The 15,390-nt window shown below is 38.8% G+C and overlaps 1 protein-coding gene across 10 annotated transcripts in view; it reads left to right on the forward strand.

Annotated features, from left to right (window-relative positions):
* Positions 1–15,390, forward strand: part of TP63 (tumor protein p63) — a 230,171-nt gene that overhangs the window by 191,018 nt on the left and 23,763 nt on the right. For 7 of the 10 annotated variants that reach the window (XM_045199286.2, XM_053918212.2, XM_024564751.4 and 4 more), the window contains 5 exons: positions 7,082–7,268; positions 9,194–9,309; positions 10,430–10,539; positions 11,199–11,335; positions 12,902–12,984. In XM_045199286.2, coding sequence (XP_045055221.1) covers positions 7,082–7,268; positions 9,194–9,309; positions 10,430–10,539; positions 11,199–11,335; positions 12,902–12,984 — 633 coding nt within the window. The remainder of the gene's footprint in view (positions 1–7,081; positions 7,269–9,193; positions 9,310–10,429; positions 10,540–11,198; positions 11,336–12,901; positions 12,985–15,390) is intronic. The other 3 variants (XM_045199289.2, XM_024564737.3, XM_053918211.2) reach the window with 1 other exon arrangement.

The following is a 15,390-nucleotide window of genomic DNA, read 5'->3' on the forward strand; positions in this document are numbered from 1 at the left end:
TCCCCGGTCACCTACTATTAAAATAAATGACATACATCTATGGGCAAAAACACAGGAAGTGCAAATAGTGGATTACTAAGATTAAGTTTTGAGCAGCATAATTTAAGTACGTTTTAAGGACACAAAATTATAGTACATGTACTTACGGACATATGTATGTGTATTTTAAGTATATAGAAGCAGATAAACCAAATTCATTCGTTTTTAAAACAAATGAATCTAACAACATGGTTTAGAACATAGTGATTACTAGCAGATCAATATGAAATGTGTGATTCATTATTAATGGTTAATATTCAAACTTCAGCAGGCTAATTATTATCTGGCAACAACCACTTCCTGACAAAGTTGAAATAATGTTTTCACAATGCACCCAAAATTATTTAAGCTACATTAAACACTTTATGTGGAAAATCTTAGAAAGATGAGGCTTCAGTAATTATGCATAATATGTGGCTTCTACGATGCTCTTTGCAGTTGACTAAGGCTTCTGATACCCGTAATTTTTTCCTCCATTCTAAGAAATGTATATTATATATTATATATTTTTTTCTTTTTTATGTTTGCAAGAGGTAAAGTGACTGCATATGAGACTAGGGATAAATAGAAGAGGCAGAAATCAAATCTCGTCTTTGGTCCCTAGTCCAGCAAAGTTGCTTACTGTTGTTGGTGTTGGCTAAGAGTCCTTTTCCAATGTTCTTGGCTTTGAGAACTAAGCCTTTTCCTCTTTCACAACAAAATTGGCCTATTAATTCCAGTGTTACCTCATGTTATTTTATTTTCTTTGTCCAAAAGTAAAACTAATTATCCTTTCCTTTTTCTATTTGTGTAAGAGTCCATTGATTAAGTCAGGTCCCATTTAGCTATTGAATATTGAGAGCCCTGTATTAACACTAACTCTCATTCATTCTGCTTTGCTTTTAGAGAAGAGATAAGCAAATAACATATTATTTATGTAAGCATCTTTTTTTCCTAATGAATTACAGTGCTTGGTCTCTTTCACTGCTTCCCTGCATATCTTTTATGATGAAAACTAGTAGACTGACTTTAACTAAGTCTAAAACATCTCTTCCATCTCTCCACCTTTCCATTTATTCTGCTGCCTTAGATTAGGCCCTCTTCATTTCTTGCCTAAATTGTTCCTGATAAGTCTCTCTTCTTCCTACTTTGTTCCTACTTCTTTCTACTTGCTCCTACCAGCTTTATTTAACCTACTACATGGGACTGATTAGGTCTTTCCCCTGCTTTACAAATCTCATTGACTCTCCTTCATCTGTTGGTAGAGTCCACCTGTTTTTTGTAACACGTAAGACTCCTCAGAATCTGGTAACTACCTTCCTAGCTTAGACTCATTGTTTCTGCTCCACCTCTCTGTGTCCTTCTCCCAGCCCATGTATATATTTCAGCCATAGTTCGCATCTCCTTGCTTATACTCGTGATGTTCTCTCTTTGTGGAAACTGTGCTTTCTGCCTCCTAACTTTCCCTTTTTCCTATTCTTAGGTGCACCATCTAGCTGGTGAATAACTTGGCTTTTAATGCCTACCTTAAATATCACAACCTCTATGAAACTTTCCTTCTTTACTTTAGTGTAATACATTTACTTTTCTCTTTCTCTTTTATCTCCAACCAATCCATCAGCAAATCTGGTAAAATATATCTAGAAACCAACTATTTCTCACCAACTCCACAGCTGATCTATGCCTCTCTCATTTTTCACTTGGGTTATTTGCAGTAGCTTCCTTACTGGTCTCCCTGCTTCTGTCTTAGAACTTTAAAGTCTGTTTTGTTCTTCACATAACAGCTAAAATCTTATTAAAATGAAATTAAACCATCTCACTTTCTCAGACCTCTCCCAGTAACTTTCTATCTCACATTAAAGAAAGTTGAAGTCCTTAACCTTGGCCTGTAAGGCCTTGCATGATCTGGCCCCCATATTCTCTCTGATTTCTGACCCTATCCCCCATCATTATAGCCTTTGCTTACTTCTCTCCAGAATTAACACATTGCTTGTAAATGTTATATGGAAATTCAAAGGGCCTAGAATCACCAAGGCAATTTGGAAAAAGGTGAACAAAATTGGAAGACCTAGATTACCTGACTTTAAGACTGACTTTAATAAAGGTAGAGGAATCCAGACAGTGCGATACCAATCTATGAGTAGACACATACATAGAACAATAGAAGAGAAAGCATTGTCTAGATAATAATTTGAGCACACATGGCCTATTAGTTTTCAAAAAAGATGTCAAGGCAATTCAACAGGGGGAAAAGATAAAGCTAATCTTTTCAACCAGTGGTGTTGGAACAACTGAACATTCATTAAAAAGAAAAAGAGAGAGGAGGAGGGGGTTGGGAAGAAGAGATCAAAGAAGAGACTGAAAATAGATATAGGACTAAAAGCAAGAGCTAAGATCATAAATCTCCTACAAGGAAACATAGAAAATACTTCTAACATGGGGTTAGACCAAGATTGCTTAGGACACAACAAGTTGAGCATTAAAGGCAAAATATTGACACATCTTCAAAATTAACTGTTTTGGAGAAGCACAGAAAATGGGGTAAAAAAGGCAAGCTATATACTGGGAGAAAATATTTCTTAAAAATTCATATCAGATAAAGGGCTTGTATTAAGAATACATGCAGAACTTATTCAACTCAAAATAACAAAAACAATACAATTAAAATGTATAGAGTATGAAAGATTTGAACAAACACTTCAAAAGAGTAGTAAATGAGCATATAAAGGAAATATAAATAAGTGCATCACTGTATTATATAAAAGTATAATTATAAATATATATAAAATAACCATATGAAAAGACACTCAACATCATTAATAATCTGGGAAATGCTAATTTGAACCACAAGGACAATCACTACACACCTTCTGGAATGGCATTAAAGCTGACAATACCAAGTGCTGGCAAAGATAGGAAACCCTCATCCATTGCTGGTAACAATGTCAAATGGCACAGCTTCTTTGTAAAATAGTTTGGCAGTTTCTTATAAAGTTAGGCATACAGTTATCCAGCAATCACGCCTCTAGGTCCTAATCCAAAAAAATGAAAATATATGTCCTCACTAAGATTTATAGATGAATGTTCATAATAGTTTCATTCTTAGTAAATACAAACTGGAAATAATTAGTGAATTGATAAATTATGGGATTCCACTAAATAATAATATGGAATATGTGGAAAAATATAGATGAATCTCAAAAACATGCTAAGTGAAAGAAGCCTGACACATAAGATTATATACTGTATTATTCCATTTTTATAAAATTCTAAAGAGGCAAGTGCACAGTGAGAGAAAGCAGGTATTTGATTGCCTGGGAAAGAGCTGGGGAGAGGATTAACTGCAAAGCAGCATTAAGATAATTTTGATGAGGGAGGTGAGGAAGAAGGTGGAAATCTTTTATATCTTGATTGTGGTAGTGGTTACACAAGTGTGTACAGTTGTCTAAAGTCATCAACTTGCACACTTAAAGATTGATCTACTTTATAGTAAATGATGTCTTAAGACTGATTAAAACAAACATACATACCCAAAAGAAGAAATTAGGTGTTAGAATTAAAGAATCTCCAATCAATGTTGGGAGCATTTTAAAGATGACTGAAAGTCCCAGTGAGAAAGTAAGAGAGGCATTAAAAGAAGCCAGAGCTGTTCCAATTTTTAGTCTCAGTTGAATTACTAAGGTATTTAAAAATCTTGGCATATATCAGGTTCTCATTTTTTGTGATCTTGCAGGAGCCTGGAAAATTGGTGAAGATGATAGTGGCTCTTTGGTAGGCACTAAGAAAGCAGGCAAGTCTAAGGAATTATGCATATACTAAAGGCTAGGGAGACCAATTTTAGTACTGGAAAAATATTAAACATCTTCATAGAACCAATTAACAAGCAGTGAAGCTAATACAGTGGCAGAAATTTGGCTTTGTAAAGAACCGGCCATGCCAGACCACTTCAGCCCCTCTAGTAACTGACTGGCAGGTGTAGTAGCTTAACCAGAAACAATAATCCAAATGTTTCTTGGCCCTGGTCACCTATTTAGATGTAGTCAATAGAAAACCCTCATCACTAAAATTAGAAAATATGGCCTATAGTACTAGATCAGTCCTAGCTGAGAAATGATAGCTGAATTGGCCTGGCCTGGTGTGGAGAACAGAGGAAAAACATGAATGCTCCAGATAGGGAATAGCATGTTCGAATTGTGGATGGTGTGAGGCATTCAGAGGTTTGTGTGTGTAGAACATGGGGTGGAAAGTGTGTGGGTTCGGTGGGGGGAGGGGAAAGAATGGGAGAGATGGGGCCAGAACACAAAAGGCCTTAAACAAACCATGCAGAAGAGCAGAACCTTACTCGTGAATTCCCCAGCACTGTAATAGAAGTCTTAGCAGACAGCTGGTACAGTATGAGGGTTCAAGGTGGCTTCCAGGGTTAAATCACTTCTGACACTTACAGCCTCTCCGTCCACTTAAATGAACAAAACATTATTATACTGAGAAATAAAGAGAGGAATTATTGGTGTTAAGTATACAAATTTTGAGTTCCATTTTAATGTTAAAGAAGATTGTATACTTTTAAGTTGATTTTTTAAAAAATAGCCATGTTGTTGAGAATTAGAAAAATGTACAAAACTTTTGCACCCCTAAGTCGAGAGAACAGAGGGATGAGGGACTGTTACCAGACAAAGACAGACTCCTATGAGCTGGTTGCTAGCCACCTCTTCTCTGTGACCTCAGAGAAGTCTCTATGCCTCCATTTTCTTATCTGTAAAGTGGGTGTAAAAATACTGATGCATTATCTGTTATCTGCAGTTCTGAAATTCAAAGAGCTCTGAAAACCAGCGTTGGTTTTGTTTTAGTTTCATAAGTTTCTGCCAATCTCATCTGGTAGGGAAATGCAGCCTGAGTTTGAGGCTTTATAGTTTTTTCCCAGATGGTACGCATATTCATGAATTTGGCAGAAATGTTCAGGTTCGGTTATGGGGCATTGCCGTGTACAATACATGCTGTACAACCTTCACTCCCTTCCTAAAGTCTAAACAGTTCTGGATCCCGAAACCTCTGGCCCCAGGATTTTCAGATAAGAGATCATATGTCTATAATACCTTCCTCGAAGGGTTACGTGAAGATTAAATTTCTCACAAGAGAATTCAGAAAATGGAGAAGCTATTCTTATTTATTATTATTTAAGTTCAAAAATTAGATTCCCTTCTCCCATCCCTGAGGACAAGTAAGAATTAACATCTGATGAGGCCTAAATTTATTCTTAGTAATCTGTATTTTAGTCTGTCAAGTTTGATTTATAGTATATCAATTATTGAAATGGAATGTTTCTCTTAACTGTCCTCCTCTAAACACTTATCACTCTTTTTTTCAATCGACATACTTGGACGGATGCCTTCTTTGCCTTCAGGTGGTTGCTGACAGACTTCCTTTTTAAACGTCTTTCCTATGGTGCACCTTATGAAACTCATGGTTAGATTACAAATAAAAATACAACTTATTTTCTTGGAGTTCTCAATAAAAGTGAGTTCTTAACTTTCCCTAAGAAAATGTCTTTGTTTTTAAAGTCATTGGATAAAAACACTAGAGCAGAAATATCCACCTAGATTTCAATCAGTGCTTCCCGAGCAGAATTTTATTTTTGTGGTTGATTTTTTTTGGCATGCGTCCTATTTCTTCAAGCTATCTAAAACACTTTCATTGCATTTAATCCTTGACCTGCGGGCAGGGAGAACTGATTATGCAATACACTTTTAATATTAGGAAGTTTTTAACTGAAAATTTCATATGCTGAAATACTTGGGATAGAAAGAAAAATTATTTAAATGCATATTATATTTCAAAAAGCAAGAGATAAAGCACTTTTAAATGTGCTTTTTGCCTTTAGTCAGTGTTGGGTTAGAACATATCAATAATGACTCTTTGCCTCTTTGGCTCCTGCTCCTCCATGTCTTTCCCCTAGAAGGATGTTGCTGCCAACTTATAATTACAACCTGTGTGTGTGTTTACCCTTGTTTGGGTAAGTGTTACTAGGTGCTCCACTCTTGGCTGGCAGTTTTAGTGCTTGGGTGGTTTCACTCCAGCATCAGAGTGAGTAGGATTGCGGTGATGGGGGACTGACCCTGAGAACAGGGGTGCTAAGGTTTAATACAATCAAAGGATTGGAATGGAGACTTTCTGTGCCGGTTCAAAGGTGGAAAGAGAAAGCAACACAGGATAGGACTCCCCCCTCTCCTTTTGTTTCTGATTGGTTCTAGGTCTCATACTTTCTCCATCCTATTTTGCCAGTTCTATAACCAAGCACACAATTAAACAACCAGCCATTGAAATTCCTCTCCCTGAAGAAGGAAGTGTGGGCAGGAAAGGCTTCACTCACTTATGGGTGAAGAAGTCTCCATCTTGATCCTTTTGCTGCTGTGATTTTCTGTGTTACATTAAGCCAGTCATTTTTTTCATGAAAACATAGAATGGTGTGGCCACTTCCAGATTTTGCATTCTCTGAGGCTATGTTGTTAGAAGTGTGGCGGGTTGGGGGCACTTTTGCTTTGTTGTTTTCTAGCTAGTTAGCTTTGGGTAAAATCTCCTCACTCTCTGCCAGACATTTCATGTTAAAAATTTTTCCCATAAACCCTAATTCCTGTGAGTCTTTTCTAAAGTGTTGTAAGGGCAGGATTTATTATAATCTGTTTAATATCACTCAATCCATGTGAACATTATTTTTCCATTTAGTTTCTGGTGCTCTATAAAGCTGCTCATGGTAGTAATCATTTAAACCCCTCTGAGGCCCAATTTCTTTATCCTAAAGAGAGGAAATAATTCTATAAATGTGTTTTGAGAAATGTGAAACCTTTTGTAAACATTGGATTTTACTTAAAGTAGAAAAAATTATTGGGTTCATTAATGAATATAGTTCATTCTACTAAGATTGCTCACTGTCGTGTACATAGTAGCCAACGGTAAATGTACAACTGTAAAGGCTCTAAAAGATAGACATAATTTCCTTGCTTTGATTTGGGGTGTAACAATATCTTCTCTATATTCTTCCTTCCATCATCCGCCCATCTCTAAGCAGTATTCCACTGAACTGAAGAAACTCTACTGCCAAATTGCCAAGACATGCCCCATCCAGATCAAGGTGATGACCCCACCTCCTCAGGGTGCTGTCATCCGTGCCATGCCCGTCTACAAGAAAGCTGAGCATGTCACTGAGGTGGTGAAACGGTGCCCCAACCACGAGCTGAGCCGTGAATTCAATGAGGGTAAGGAGGAGAGGGTTCTTTGGTTATTCAACTAAGCTCCTGGAGAATAGAGGTGCTGTTTGGAGCCCAATTACATGGTTCCAGCCTCTGCAAACTGATGGCAGCTCAGTCTACCTTTTATGGCTGACAGAGTGTCTGAGACTAATGACCAATATATTGGTGGCTTTCACAATGACTCACAATGATTGAACTATTTACTTTAATGTTAATAATGATTGGATAATCTGGACCTGCCTCTCTTTTCCCTACCTCTTATTTTTTTTTTTTTTAATAAGAGGTATAAAGAGAACAATATGGCATTTGGTCATTTGGTCTGTTCAGCGCAGGCTAGAGAATCCAGCTTTCATGCCTTTCCCAGAATAATTGTCAAGGTCTGACCAATTGAGAGCTAGAAGGGTAAGAGGAAGGAGCATAAAAGGTGAGAAATATGAAAAAATAGAAGAGAAAATTGAGGAAGAAGAAAAATGAGAGAAGACAGGTAACTGGCAAGAGGAGTAAATAGAAATCTGCAATATAAGCCAGGGAGGGGGCAGGAAAGTGAGGGACTGGGCATCGGGGAACAGGTGTCTTGGGGCCACCTTTAGGGACTGTATCCATGTCTGTGTTCTGAGCCACAAATCCAACAATCACTTCACAGGACAGCTCAGTGTTCCCAAGGGTTCCCTGACACTTTATATTCTACGGTTCTGTACAGGAAGTCTAAGGACACAGAGAAGTAGAAAGGAGGCAGAGGAGAATGTAAAGGATTCCTAAGAAAGATGAGGGTGCAAGAGGGTTGGGAATTAGGATGCTTTCTTTAGAAAATACATTTAAAATGGAAAGATTACTTGGTAGCTAGAACATGTGAATGTAGAGAATATACGAGACAATAGAGAAAATTAGTAGAGGAAGAAAAAGAGCAGATAAAAATTTCAAATGAGAAAATGAGGTTTAAACCCTCCCACTTTAACGCAACTAATTTTTACACACTAATTTCTACTCCTTTTCTACAGGGCCTCCTTATGCATTGCACCTTTGCATCTTGCTTGTCATTTAACAATATGCCATAAAGAGTATTTCCTAAAACTAAGCTTTATTATAGATTTTTATAACTGCCCTCGATCCATCAAGGTGACATAACTGTTTATTTTTTCTCAATGTGACATAGTAGCTGTTTTTAGTTTTTGCCATAATAGATGATGTTTCAGAGGGCCTCTTGACACACTTCGCTTTTCACTGTTCTGAAATACCAGTTTTGGGGGAATGATAATACATGGTCAAAGGTTAAAAAACAACCTTTATGGTTCTCAGTTCTTAGATCAGCCTCTTTCTTTTGGAGCTCTGTACAATATCATAATTTTGTGAAATTTTGCCTACACTCTTAAAAAAAATTGCTTCCCCTTTCTTATTCTTCAACCTTGGGCTCTTTCAGCACAACAAAATCAGTAAGTTTCTCATCTTGATGACCAAAGCAAGGTCTAGGGTTGTAGACTTTCTGATGGAGAAAAAAATAGATAAAGGGCAAGTGATGTTCTTGCCATCTGTTGCCATTTATTTATTATTTTTGCTGATCTCAAGCTGATTTTTAAAATTAAATTGTTTCTTTCCCTCCCATTTTCCATCAACTAGCAAAATCTCCTCTTGAGATTCAAAGATACATTCATAAGAGTTCTCTAAAATCTTGAATTATTAGCCTTAAACACCAGAGTCATAGGACTGGTGCCTCGAATAGACATGACTGTTTCAGTGCTGTCTGTTGCTGTAAAGGTGGTGACACCTTCATGACATGGGTGTCCGGCAATAGGATCTCTTCCTTTTTTAAGGATATATATTTCCTCTAAAAGTCTCATTGCTTTGACCCCCAACATTCTGTCTACGCTGTTTCATTTTGTTTTCTTCATTTCGAGGGTGAAGAACTAACTGTTTTGTCTTTTTGTGTTCTGCAGGACAGATTGCCCCTCCCAGTCATTTGATTCGAGTGGAAGGGAACAGCCATGCCCAATATGTAGAAGACCCCATCACAGGAAGACAGAGTGTGCTGGTACCTTATGAGCCACCCCAGGTAAAAAGATAAGGGTTGGGCTGAGGGGGGAGAGGATTCATTTGAGTGATAGAGGCTGTTTCAAACATCTATTTCTGTCTTAGTCCTTGTTATCAAACATGTAACCTTGTTGTATCTCTTCTCTCCTTCTCCACACATGGCTTCTCTATCTCCTTCAAAACTAAATTGGCTCTGGTGTGGATCAGTGGATTGAGTGCTGGCCTGTGAACCAAAGGTCCCTGGTTCAATTACCAGTCAGGCACATGCCTGGGTAGCGGGCCATGTTCCCTACTGGGGGGCGTGCAAGAGGCAGTCAATTGATGTATCTCTCACATGTCAATGTTTCTCTCCCTCTCTTTCTCCCTCCTTTCCTTCTCTCTAAAAATAAATAAAATCTAAAAATTTAATAAAAGAAAAAAACTCCTAAATGGTTCCCATCTTACATGATAATAATTGAACTTGTAATTGGGTTAATACACGACCTTCTCTTATCCAGAGAGCACCTCGATGCAAGTATTCTTACTCTGCCATTGGGAGACCCTGAAAGGGATCTCTTAGTTGAAATGTGAATGAACAGGTGGCAGATTAGAAATGCAGAACGCTGGCAGAGGGAGACCAGTGTCTTAATTGCTGGCTTGCTGTGTGAGCCTTTCACTGTTACTCCTCCTCTCTGGACGTTAGTTGCTTTGGACTGGAAGATTTAATGCTGAGGACCTTTTAAGCTCCAGAGTGTTATTGTTTATGGAAGTGTATCCTCAAATCTACGTAATTAGGGAAAATATTCATGAAGCATTGCTGCTATTTTTGGTAATCTTTTCAGTTCTCCCTTTACAGTGATATCCATATATTGGGTGAACACTTTGAATTGGGTGATACGTTATCTACTTTCAAATGAATTGCGTCAAAGATGATTCTTTTAAAAGGCCTATCGCCCTTAGTGTCCCATGTTGCAAACATTGGCTGTCAGCTTCCCAAGAGGTGAGGCAGAGAGAAACTTTAATGGGTTTTGGGAATTTGTGTTCCTAGAAAAAAACGTTATCACCTCTTCAGAAGTGGAGTTATTTATTTAAATAGAGGAAGAACTGAGAAGGAAGAACATTAGGTCAAATTGTTAACACAGACTCTTTTTCCCCGTGTTCAGGTTGGCACTGAATTCACGACAGTCTTGTACAATTTCATGTGTAACAGCAGTTGTGTTGGAGGGATGAACCGCCGTCCAATTTTAATCATTGTTACTCTGGAAACCAGAGAGTAAGTGGCATAGGCAGAATTCTCATTCTGCAGAAACCATGGGCAGAGGGCAAAGGGAAACTGTGTTTGCTTTATCATTACTTTTGCATGTACAGCAGGGAGCTACCCTTGATTTTATCCTTTGTGCTTTAAATCCTTGCTGCAAATACTTACATAAAAGATCTAAGAAAGCAGAGACAGAACAGGGTGGGTAAACAAAGAGGGGGAAAAAAAGAGGGGAGGCGTGCAAGTCGCTTCATACCTGAATTCCTGACATTTAACTGGAATAGTTCTATTAGACAGTGTTTGTTTTCTCATGCCCCCCAAGGCATTTAACAGTTTCTTTGAGTAAGTCTGGGCTGCCTATGGGGGTTTTATCCAGAGACATCCACTGACTTAATTCAAGCTTCCTTCAAAATATGTAGCTAAATACAGCTGTTCAGCTAATGGCTTGGAGGTTCTTGGCAGAACAAGTGGAATGTTATTTACTAATATTGCTCGTGGCATGTAAGCACTTTCGTGTTCTGCCAAGTGCTTTGGGGTGCACCCTCAAAGCAGCTTTGACTGAGCTGGTGGTGGTGATGGACTGATGATGACCAAGAGTGGAAATGGAAGAACTTCGGGGCACTTTTAAAATCCTTTTAATTTGATCTTTTCCTGTCCTCTTCTGTCCTTCCTAGTGGGCAAGTCCTGGGCCGACGCTGTTTTGAGGCCCGGATCTGCGCTTGCCCAGGGAGAGACAGGAAGGCCGATGAAGACAGCATCAGAAAGCAGCAGGTCTCGGACAGCACAAAGAACGGTGATGGTACGAAGCGCCGTAAGTAGCTGTAGTGGCCAACGGAGTAGGGTTAAGTCTGTCTCCAGATATAGGGGTGGGGTGTGATATTTGAGAAGCTGTATAAAGGACCAAAGGTCTCTAGAGGCAAGTATGACTTGTGGCCCCAGAGGCAGTGGGAATGGCTCTTGCGTTGATGGAGGTGTTGAGATGAATTCAAGGTGTGCATTACACTTTGACAAAAAACAGTCATTGTGAGGATTTCTTAGTTCCGCAACTCTCCAAATGTGACTCCCAGACCAACAGCATCAGTATCATCTGGAAACTGGGGAGAAATATAAATTTTCACTTCCAAGGCTTGCTGAATCAGAAAGTCTGGGTTTGAGGCCCAGCAGCCTGTGTTTCATAAGCCTTCCAGATGACTGTAATGCTAGCTGAAGTTTGAGAATCAGTCTCTTAGCCCATTGGTATCACCTTATCTTTCTGTTATGGAGCACAAGGGCTGACAATACATCTGCCAACCTCTCTATGGGGACAGTGAGATGTAAGAACACATTTTGTAAAGCTCTGTCTTGAGAATATACAGATCTGGGTCTCACCTAGTCTTGACATTGAGGCCACAGTCATCTTACCGATAGTGAGGCTAATGATCTGGGTCAGTTGTTTTCAAACTCATTTTGTTAAGCAAACAAGCGTTTTGAGATATTGTATTTTACAGGAGAACAACAGAATGTTATGATGTCTGGTCACTGTCAAGTTCTAACTGTTTATTATGATTTGCCCTTCCTATTAGGCTCTTTCTCTCTCTGATTATTCCTCAAAAGGTCATATATGAATAGTTTACATGTGTATAGTATGTGAGTTATATAAATTAATTTTAAAAAATAATATATAAAACACATAAATATAATTATATTTCCACCCTAATTTTGCTCTTGAGGCTGCCTGGTGGCCTAGTTCCTATAGTGTTTCCTGAGCACCTCAAAAGTGCCTTACAAAATAAGGAATATCAGTAGGAATGGATTATCTGAACTTCGGTGGAAGGATCATCTCTATGCCCTGGGTCCTGGATGTAGTTCTAATTTTGGAAACCACAGGGATGTATGAGCTTAATTTACTGAAGAGAAAACTGAGGTGCTGGGAAGTGAGCCTGCTTGTCAGAAGTTATGTGACGCGTATACTAACCTGGGAGGGATGAAAGTACAAGGCTGAATACATTGGGAAGACAACCTCTACAACATGCATTTACCACCTTGGAAGATAAATGACCTGAAAAATACAACACAGAACCAATTTATCTTCCTTTCTGTAACAGCTGTTCACAGACACAGGCCAGTAAGACACAGGAATTCCTGCAGCAAGACGTAAGCCACAGGCCATTTCCTCATATCCCAAAATTTTTCCTTTCACTTGTTCTGCCTCACCTATCCCCCACCTCATTATTATTAGGTTTGCATTTAACGTAAACACAATAATCACCGATTAAATGGGTGCTCAGAACTAGAAAGTCTAATTGTGCAGGTATGGCTGGTGCTATTGTCTGTTTAGAAAATGTGTCCTTGCTTCAGAAATGTTCCCAGGATGAAGTTTGCATTTTTCCTCCACCAGCTTTTCGTCAGAACACACATGGCATCCAGATGACATCCATCAAGAAACGAAGATCCCCGGATGATGAACTGTTATACTTACCAGTGAGTCGCCCTTGAGTCTTTATGATTGCTTCATTTTCACCTCCTTTGAATGAGCTTTTACTCTGTGGTCACATTCTTATCATCTGTGATAATGAGAATGGGGTAATGAGGGCTATGAGATAAGACAGAGAAACTACTTGTTTTTTAAAGCAGGAAATAATCCCTTCACTCCATAATCTTGAAATATATTAATCGTATGAGCTCCTCTACTTACCACTCACCCTGTCAAAGCGACTCTCCTAAGATAATTTTTCTTACTCAAATATTTAAAATTGATTTGTACTTGATTATTTAAGAATGATAAGATTATCCTAGACAACATGGCCAAACCAATTTAGGATTAAAATTTTGTCAGAAGGAGTTCACAAAATCAGTCATACAACATTTATAGAGAACTGACTATGATTCCTTTTATGGAGTGCTATAAAGAAAGCCAAAGGCAGAATCCTCAGTAACATGTGAAAAGCCAGAAGACTTAGCCCAATGATTGTGTAAGAGAGTTGTTCGTTCTGACAAGGAGCATTAGTCCTCTCAAGATCCCTAGGGTGCCTGTTTTAGTCTGTGGTTGCGGTTTGTTGAAATCTTATTCCCTTAGATCTTTGCCAGTTAGAGCGGCAGCAAAGTTTTGGTAACCGGTATAGCCCTTGATGCCATCTAACCTGACATGAGACACAGGCAATCATGGTCAGATTTGACTGGGAGATGCCACCCTGGGATTGAAACTAAAGCACCTCAACAGGTTTAGGTGTGCCATAGCTGTTCACTACTTTCTTCGAGTCCTGGCTATCAGGGAAGTAGACTGGGGGCAGGTAGAACAGTCACGCGGTGAGTTTGCTAAGATTCTCAGCGTCATGTTTCTCGGGCTACATATAGAATCTGATCTGTGAACTTTAAGGTAAACATTATGCTGATATACTAAATACAGTTGTCCGTCCCCTCAGCTGCAGATACCAGAACCCTATGATTCCCAAGTCCTTTATGTGAAACAGCATAGAACAATGCGTAGTCTGCCCTCCACACCCACGTTCCCAACCGTGGCTCAACAATACTGTTTTCCATCAGATGTTGTTCGAATCCACGCATGAGAAACCCAGGGATATGGAAGGCTGGCTGTATATTTATTGAAGAAAAAAATCTGTCTTTAAGTGGACTAACATAGTTCAAACCCATGTTGTTCAAAGGTCAACTGGAATACAAAAAAAAAACCCTAGTATGTTTTTAGCTTCTGACACAGGAATCACTTGAAAAGCTTTTTATTAATGAAATCTCAGTTTGTACTAGTGAGGGAAGGTACCCTGTAGTCAGTTACATCTTATGTTTAGTGAAAAATTAGTCAAAACATATGACTTCACTTACATGTGCAATCTAAAAAAGAGAATAAGTGAATACACAAAAGAGGAATAGACTCATAAATGCAGAGAACAAATTTATGGTCACCAGATTAGGGGAAAAGGGGAGGGAGATGAATGAAAAAGGTGAAAGGGATTGTAAAGTACAAATTTCCAGTTATAAGAAGTTCAGAGGGATGTAAAGTACAGCATAGGGAATATTGTAATAACTATGTATGGTGGGTACAAGACTTATCAGGGTGATCCCATCATAAGTTATATAAATGTCTAATCACTAGGTTGTATACCTGAAACTAATAGAATATTGTATATCAACTATAATTGAAAAATAATTTTGTTAAAAAGGATTAGTCACACCAAAGTATGTGAAGAAAAAGAAACTCTTAACATAGTATGAATATGATGGGCATTTGCTGAGTGGCAGTTACGCTAGACTTCAAGCTTTTAGGGATCAGAAAGCTTGCCTGCTAGTGAGGAGAAAAAGAGGTATAATGACATGAAACAATCGTCTCAGTAGAGCTAGGCATGGCACTGTGGGAGCACATAGGAAGGACAGAGGACTCAGCCTGAAAGAGTGAGATCAGGAAAAGCTTCTCAGCAAAGGTGATGCCAGAGCTGGGTGAATAGACATTAACATAACAAAGGGTAGAGTAAATCTTTCTGAATTCTGACAAATTCTGGCCGTCATACCAAGGGTGGGGACTGGGGTGGGGACTAGGGTGAGGCGAGTGAAGTGCCTAGGGCACAAAATTTAAGTAGGCACTCACTCATTCGCAGGGCCCTGCAAGTCCCCTGCTGGCCTCTCTTTAGTCCTGGCCCTGCTCATACTTTTTAAAGCTTTTAAGAGATTCTCTTAAAGAGAGAAACACATTTTACCCCAGCTGAAAATTTCTGTCCTTTCAGAGGTAGTTACAGGTAATTTTCATTATTTGTGATAGTTATACTTTAAAAAGTCACTGCAAGCAATGAATGCACTAGCAAATACAGAGCCGTTCGTTGCTCCTAGGGAAATGCAGGTTTAGGCTTCTTCAGCCCCTGGTCACAGCACTTTCAGCAC

Source organism: Desmodus rotundus, chromosome 2 (assembly GCF_022682495.2).
Source record: "Desmodus rotundus isolate HL8 chromosome 2, HLdesRot8A.1, whole genome shotgun sequence".
In the NCBI taxonomy this organism is placed as follows: Eukaryota; Metazoa; Chordata; class Mammalia; order Chiroptera; family Phyllostomidae; genus Desmodus; species Desmodus rotundus.